This window comes from Aotus nancymaae, unplaced genomic scaffold (genome assembly GCF_030222135.1).
Source record: "Aotus nancymaae isolate 86718 unplaced genomic scaffold, 86718_ANA_hifiasm-v0.15.2.pri h1tg000108l, whole genome shotgun sequence".
Classification (NCBI taxonomy): Eukaryota; Metazoa; Chordata; class Mammalia; order Primates; family Aotidae; genus Aotus; species Aotus nancymaae.
Window position 1 is genome coordinate 32,831,918 of NW_026988523.1, and position 7,474 is coordinate 32,839,391.

Below are 7,474 nucleotides of genomic sequence, written 5' to 3' on the forward strand. Positions count from 1 at the left end.
AGTGAGCTGAGATCGCACCACTGCACTCCAGCATGGGCAACAAGAGGGAAACTTTGTCTCAAAAAAGAAAAAAATTAATGATTTCTTCTAAGCTTCAGTGATCTTCTTAGGGAAGACTCATCGGAGACTCTCAGCATGAAGGGCTGAGAATCAGGCATGGGGAAGGCGCCCAGTGAAGGGCTAAAGCCCGCACTGGGGTAGAGGTTGTAGACTGGGGAGGGAAGTTCAGGCTCAGACTGATGTCAAGGAGGGAGTAGGGGCCAGGGAGAGTCGCCCGTATCCCAGGAGACACTCAGACGTTGTCCTAGTACAAGAACAGAACTGGACTCAGGGTGTAGTCCCTATCACTGCTACAGTCCCACTCCAGCCTGGGGGGCCCTGCACTGCTCCCCACTCCACCCCACCCCCAGCTGGCAAGTCTGGAGAGGCAGCAGGGACTGGTTACTACGCAGCAGCTGTCTCTGAAGGAGAGCGTGATGCAGGTGGAGGCCCCGGGGAGGGTGCTCCCGGGGAGGGTGGAGGGAGAGGGCAGAGAAGGCAGCAGACTTTCCCCTGAAGGGAAATTCCTCCCAAGTCTCCGTAGTCAAACTGTGAGGGAACATCTGAGTCACCTGCCCGCCTCCTCTGAAACCTGAGAGAAAAGCCCACGTGATGAGAGGAAAGCGGACCGTTGAGAGGAGGTCAGTGGGACCAAGCCCTCCAGCCTCTGCACCTGACCCCCAGGAACCTCTTCCTTAAAGATGCCTGTGTCACCCAGGCACGGCCTTGAAATCCAACCTCAGCCCACCACTGCACCCTAGAGCGCCTGGCCTTGAACCTACCTAAGGGGAAGCGATATCACGCCTCCGATTTTCTGAGGGGAAATAATCTCAATTTCATTTATCAGCTCAAATATGTGGAATTTTGCCTCCAAAACTATGGTCACCTTCCCACTATTTGCCTCACTCCCACTCCAGCCACTGACCCCCACTGATCTCTTCTGAGGTCCCCTGTCCTTCTCTGAAGCAGCTCGATTCCTGACTGATCACAGATCTCATCCAGGGACCTTTGCGGCAGATATGGTGGATTCCAGCATGTCTGTATTCTCATGCTGATCTTCCCTATTCCTGTCTGCTACAAACAGCGGGGTCTCCCTCCACATTTCCCTCCCTGATCCTACCACGGACAGGAAAGGATTAATCCATCCCTGTGGTTTGAAGCCAGAGATCTGGAAGCGGGTGGCAGGACAGGGCCTGGACTGTAAATGTCAGCACTGAGTGCCAGCCCTCCTCCCTATCCCACTCCCGCCTAAATACTTCCTCCCTGCAGCTCAGCCCTATTCTTTTCCCTCCAGCTTGCTCCCAGGACACCCAAACTCCACTCCAAACCCCAACCAGGAGCAGATGTGGCCTTCAATTCCAACCTTGGATCAAGATCCTGCCAGAGGCAAGATTGGAGAGAGACGGGAGGGGTGACTGGGCTGGCTGAGATCCCACAGCTGGGGCCTTCCAAGACTTGGGGTGGTGGTGGGAGTCCCCTTCCCGCCTTTGACCACACCGAGTCAACACTATTGCCTGTGCACACACATTCTTTTTTTTTTTTTTGAAGACAGGGTTTCACCATATTGGTCAGACTGATCTTGAACTTCTGACTTCAGGTGATCCGCCCGCCTCAGCCTCCCAAAGTGCTGGGATTACAGGCATGAACCACCGCGCCCAGGCCCTACACACACTCTTAGTCACCCTGCCTCCCTCCCCTGACTTCCCTGATCTGCTCTCCATAAAACTTCAGCTCAGCTCCCACTGCTCCCCACCACCACCCCACAACATATCCCTCAGTTTCCAACCCACACTCCCAGAGTCTCTCACGCCATCAGCCTCAAAACTTCAAAGAATCTTTATTGAATTTGCCCAGCGTCAAGCACGGGTCTGAAGGAACCAGGGAGGGGCACTGTACCCACTGCCAACAGGGAAGGCCCCAGCTGGCAGACCCCCCAACCACATGGGAGGAGCTTTCATTTCTTCCTGGGCTGCTTATCTGGGAAGCCTTCAAAGAATTCGTTACACATCATGGCGATGCAGGACAGGAAGACACAGTACTCCTGGAAGTCCACCTCGTTGTCCCTGTTGCTGTCCAAGTTGCTCATCAGCTTCTGGAACGCAGCTTCGTCTGTCTTTTTCTGGAGGGAGAAGAGGCTACACATAGAAAACAGAAGCCCAGTGGGTGGCGCCAGAACCAGAGCTCGGGAAGGCTCCTTTGGGAGGTCCAGTTTGGAACTCCCATCCTCAAGGCTATGCTAGGGTGGAGAAGGTGCGCCTTGGATGAGGAAGTCTGAGTACCTGGTGCAATGGAAAAATGATAGGACCACAGCATTTTCACCCAAGGTTGTTCTAATAATCCCATGAGGTACTAATAGTCATGAAAGCAATATGTAAACTGTATAATGTTTGATACAAATGTACATTGTTATTGTTTGAGGGGAAAGCCTGCAGGCGTGTGGTCATCTCCACATCTGTATCTTCACATCTACAAGCCAAATAGAAACTCAGCGTCCGTTGCTGGAGTGACGGCAAGAGTCAGACGGTCCCCATCCGGGTGGCCGTTCTGTATACCGACTGCCTTGGGAAGTTACTTAGCACTCTGAGCTTAGTGTCCCCTTCAGTGCAAAGCACCTGGCGGTGTTTGACCGGTCCATTCTCAGCCCTCTGTCGACAGGGTGCCAGTCCATGAGTGGTGGTGTTCACTGTGTTTCCACCCCAGGCAGCCGCCCCACTGATAGATGCCCTCTGTAGCTAATGCTCTATATAGCAGGACTGCTGCCTCCTCTGTGGGAAATGGTCCATGTTGGGGCACACTCAGGCACTACTCACTCACCCCCAAGAAGCTGGGCAGCTCCCGGGTCAGCAGCTCCTTTAGCTCTGACTTGTTGAGCTTGAACTTGTCACCCTCTTTGCCCGAGTACTTGTGGAAGGTGGACACCATCACATCCAGGGCCTTCTCCAGGGGGCACGCCATGACAGCAGTCAGGATCTGGGGGCAGGAGGCACAGAGACCCTCTTATTTACCCCACCCCCCAGCAATGTATTCAGAATGCCCAGCTCCACTCACTCCTTGGGGGAGCTCAGAGCAGCGGGCCCAGCACCTGGTGGAAGGGTGTGGGGAATGCATGCTCTGGGCAGTGAACAGTGAATGTTTGCAGGACCCACTGCGCAGGCTCTGGAGATTCAGGCAGAAAGCTCCCAGGGCCTCCCAGGCCTCTCCTCAACAACAGCATTTTTTCCACCCCTCACTCAGTCAATCCACTCCCACAGCTCAGCCACAAAGGCCCTGCCCTGGCCATTCTTCTCCCTCCCAGCACTGGGCGCGGCTGCTGGAGGCCTGCCCAGGGGCCTGCAGCGGAAAAAAACCGGCCGCTTAGCGCTCAGCCTAGGGAGGGGCAGAGTGAGGTGGCAGAGTCAGGGGTTGGAGGAGAAGGTGCAGAGGCCATGCTCTCGACCTGGGCTGCTGGGCGCAGGGCAGAGGTTCCTGGGGCACACCACCAGACAGACACCCACAGTTACCTTCTGCCTTTGCTTTGCTTCCTGCACCCGAGCGTGCAACCCAGCAAACATGAGCCAGTGCACATACCCATGGGCACATACACACCAACACACACTAGAGCAACAGCACGTGCAAGCCACATCTCAGAAGCGCCTGGAGAGCTCAAATCCAGCCACGCGCTCGCTTTTCTGTTTTTTCCTCCCTCTTACATGCACATGTGTGTGTGCACATGCGCACCCACGCACATGCACATCCACACACACACTCTATCCAGAGCTTCCACATCAGAATCTCACATCTGGATCTGGTTAGCACATCTGGCCCCTACCCACCTCCCCTTCTCCTGCCCCAGCCCTGGCCTCTGACACCCCTTGCATGCCAGTCAGGCCAACACAACTCACCAGGCCAAGAGAGAAGATGCGGACGAGAGAGGGTTGTAGAGAAAGAAAGAACGGGGACGGCCCGGCGGTCTGACCTATTTATACCCCCGCCAGGCCCTGCCCATAGCAGGGGATGGGGGAGAGCAGATACTGCCCTCCTACTGTGGGCTGACATGGTAAGCGCCACAGCACCCTCCACCAGCCCAGTCTTGGAACCAAGCTTCCTGTCCCCAGGTGGGACCCCCGTGGGCAAGGGGTAAGCCCCAGTGGTTACCACCAGCAGGGACCTGGATGTGATAGGCACTACCCAGTGTACATAGCCTGAGTTTTAGAGAGGTGGAGGAAGGGGCAGCCTGTGCCTGGAGCGTTGGGGACAGGGAGAGAGTGGTCTCCCCTTTTTTTTTTTTTGAGATGGAATTTCACTCTTGTTGCCCAGGCTAGAGCACAATGGCATGATCTCAGCTCACTGCAACCTCAGCCTCCCGAGTAGCTGGGATTACAGGTATGTCCCACCACGCCCAGCCAATTTTGTATTTTTAGTAGAGACCGCGTTTCACCATGTTGGCCAGGCTGGTCTTGAACTCCGGACCTCAGGTGATCCACCCGCCTCGGCCTCTCAAAGTGCTGGGATTACAGGCGTGAACCATTGCGACCGGCCAAAAAAGTTTTTTTAATTAGCTGGACAGTGTGGCTGGAGCCTGTAGTCCCAGCTAGTCAGGAAGCTAAAACAGGAGGATCATTTGAGCCCAGGAATTCAAGACTGCAGTGAACTATGCTCAAGCCACTGCTCTCCAGCCTGGGCAACACAGCGAGACCTTGTCTCTTAAAAAAATAAAGATTAAGGCCGGGCGCGGTGGCTCACACCTGTAATCCCAGCACTTTGGGAGGCCGAGGCGGGTGGATCACGAGGTCAGGAGTTCAAGACCAGCCTGGCCAAGATGGTGAAATCTCATCTCTAGTAAAAATTACAAAAAAAATTAGCCGGGTGCGGTGGCACATGCCTGTAATCCCAGCTACTCAGGAGGCTGAGGCAGGAGAATTGCTTGAATCCGGGAGGTGGAGGTTGCAGTGAGCCAAGATCATGCCATTGCACTCCAGGTTGGGTGACAGAGGGAGACTGTATCAAAAAAATAAATAAATAAAGATTAAAAAACAAAAATGGGGGAGGGGATCCCCAGGCCCAGTACTGTCTGCCACGCCAAGTAAGGCCCAGGGCCGGAGCTGGGGGGTCTGGAGGGGAAGAGGTTCATACCCAAAGGAGGCTCTGGGACCACCTCAGAAACGTTGGTGGGAAAGGTCCTGGGTGAGGTAGTGATGGAATGGGTGGCAATGAGGCGTGGGGTCTCATGGATAGATCCCAGGTTCGGAGAAGGTTTCGGGGGTGCCATTTAAAGTTGGGATGAGTGTCAGGAATGAAGAATCCAGGTTGGGGTGGAGAGTGAGAGGTGAAATGGCACAAAACAGGGGAGTCAGGATTTGGGTCAACCTCTCAGGGTGGGCCGTAAGCTCAGTGAGGGTTAGAAGTAGGGGGTTAAGGCTCTCAGGGGGCTGTGGCTTCAGAGATGGGGACTGCCTCAAGATACCCCCATCCCCCTCCACATGGGCACCCCGCCCTGGCTGGGAGTAAACACCTCAAACACCCTAATCCCATTAGTGCTGCTCTCTGGGCTCCCACAGCCTGGGGCAGGGAGCAAACACCCCCACCCCACCCACAGCCCCACCCACAGCCCCACCCTCCTCAGATCACCTGATCAAGAGCACTGAGTCCCAGGGGAAACTCGGGCGGCCCTCTCTCAAAGACCCCAGAGAGAGGAAGGGAGGACGGGGTCCCAGTGTTGGCCCCACGCCCTCCTGCTGGACTCTGGAGGCCACTGCGTTTCTGCAGGGTCTGAAACGTTCAGGCCTCCTACGCCTGCCCTCAGCTGCCTTCCTGCAGTGGAAAAGTCCAGAGAGGAGCAAAGAGCTCAGCAGACGCGTCCCCGGAGAAGAACCAAACAAAGCCAAGCTGATGCCAGTCTTTTATTAGGAGTTAAATAGGCCCTTTCCCATCGAGGTCTCACTGGGGCCTCAGAGCAGATCCCGCCTCCTCTCAACCACAAGGGAGGCAGCAGAGGTGCCGCGGGCAGGCTGGGGCCCAGAGTGGCTCTGCCCCTCACTCGCTGGGCATCCTGGGTAAAATGGTTAACAGATCACGGAAGACCTTGGCAAGTCCAGATTGAAAGGGGCACAGGAGAGAGGGTAGGAGGGGGTATGGGAGAGACGACAGCCAGCGCAACCCCCAGAGCAGAGGCTACTGGGGGCAGGGGGGCTCTGGGGCGCAGTCCTTGAAGTACTCGTGGCAGTAGAGACAGAGACAGGCAAGTGAGCGCACGTACTCCACAAAGTCCACCTCGCAGTCCTTGTTGGTGTCCAGAACACTCATGAATTTGTTGTAGTCACACTCCCGAAACTCAGTCTGTGCAAGGGAGGGGTAGGGAAGGGTGGGGGAGCATGATGAGGAGGGCAGAACAGCCTCGAACGCCACTTCCCTCCCTCCTCTCCCAAGTGGATCCACCCCACCCCAAACTACACCCTTCCGAGGGCCAACTTCAACCTACGTGTTCTGATAACGCACCCATTGTGATTGCGATCCCCTCCCAAATCCGCCCTCTCAGATTATTAATCGAGCACCTACTATCTGCTACTGAGTGCCTACTACGCGTTAGGCATTCTTCACGGTGCTCTCGCTCAGTCCTCTCACAACCCTACAAGGCAGCAGGTGTGATGATTGTCCTCCCATTTTACAGATGAGGAAGCTGAGGCTTCTGCTGTGTCCGTTCTCTTCCTCCCACTCCCTCCTCACAGTCCAGCCTCCTCCCCTTGCTGACCTGTGCTCAGGCTTGTCCCCACGTCTCTCTTTGCAGAGTCCAGGCCGTACCTCCCGCCTGGTGAGGAGGGGACGGACACTCTGCATACTCACCGGGGTCCAGGTGGGCAGCTCCTTCTGCAGCAGCTCCTTGAGCTCAGCCTGGCAGAGCTTGTGTTTGTCCCCACAGCGCCCTGCATATTCCTGGAAGGTGCACACGATGGCAGCTACCGCCTGCTCCAGAGGCCTGGTCATCCTCACTGTCACAGAACAAGGGCGTGACTCACAGCAGAGTTCCAGGCCAGCCCCCTGCTCACCTCTGCCTTCCCTGTTTCTCAGAGACTGTTCCCAGACCCAGCTTAACCTCCACCAGGCTTCAAGCCTCATGGGTCCCCCTCCTCTGAGCAGCCCTCCTGGACCACACCAGCCCCTATTAATTTATCTCTCTGCTACCCTCTTGTTATTTTCCCCATGTAGAGGCCTCATTGCCCCAACATCACTGCAAACTCCTTAAAGAGACAGCATCTTACCCCACCACCCACACACCCCATCATGGGGCTCCTTAAGCAGTCTCAGGTTCTCTGCTTAACCCCAACACCCAGGGGTGGCTTGGTCTCCGTCTGCCCCAACCCATGAGATGCCCTAGAAGCCTCCTGCCCTGCAGGAACTTGGCACAGGGAGAGCCTGGCCCTGTGCTTCTCTGTCCTCAGGCCCGTGGAGAAGCTACACC

General features: G+C 55.9%; 2 protein-coding genes across 2 annotated transcripts; both read right to left on the reverse strand.

Annotated features, from left to right (window-relative positions):
* Positions 1-1,856: 1,856 nt before the first annotated feature.
* S100A4 (S100 calcium binding protein A4) lies at positions 1,857-3,994 on the reverse strand. Its single transcript, XM_012438303.3, has 3 exons — positions 3,921-3,994; positions 2,854-3,009; positions 1,857-2,158 (listed from the first exon to the last, which is right to left on the reverse strand). Exons 2-3 carry the CDS (start codon positions 2,992-2,994, stop codon positions 1,994-1,996), a joined length of 306 nt encoding a protein of 101 aa, XP_012293726.1. The 5' UTR covers positions 2,995-3,009; positions 3,921-3,994; the 3' UTR covers positions 1,857-1,993.
* Positions 3,995-6,189: 2,195 nt separating this feature from the next.
* Positions 6,190-6,999, reverse strand: S100A3 (S100 calcium binding protein A3). The gene is made up of 2 exons (XM_012438305.2): positions 6,859-6,999; positions 6,190-6,354 (listed from the first exon to the last, which is right to left on the reverse strand). Exons 1-2 carry the CDS (start codon positions 6,997-6,999, stop codon positions 6,190-6,192), a joined length of 306 nt encoding a protein of 101 aa, XP_012293728.1.
* Positions 7,000-7,474: the final 475 nt, after the last annotated feature.

Coding starts and splice junctions, on each gene's coding strand:
- S100A3 (XM_012438305.2), bottom strand. CDS start 6,999: ATGACCAGGCCTCTGGAGCAGGCGGTAGCTGCCATCGTGTGCACCTTC. Junction 6,355..6,858: donor AGCTGCCCACCTGGACCCCG/GTGAGTATGCAG, acceptor TCCCTTGCACAG/ACTGAGTTTCGGGAGTGTGA.
- S100A4 (XM_012438303.3), bottom strand. CDS start 2,994: ATGGCGTGCCCCCTGGAGAAGGCCCTGGATGTGATGGTGTCCACCTTC. Junction 2,159..2,853: donor AGCTGCCCAGCTTCTTGGGG/GTGAGTGAGTAG, acceptor TTCTCCCTCCAG/AAAAAGACAGACGAAGCTGC.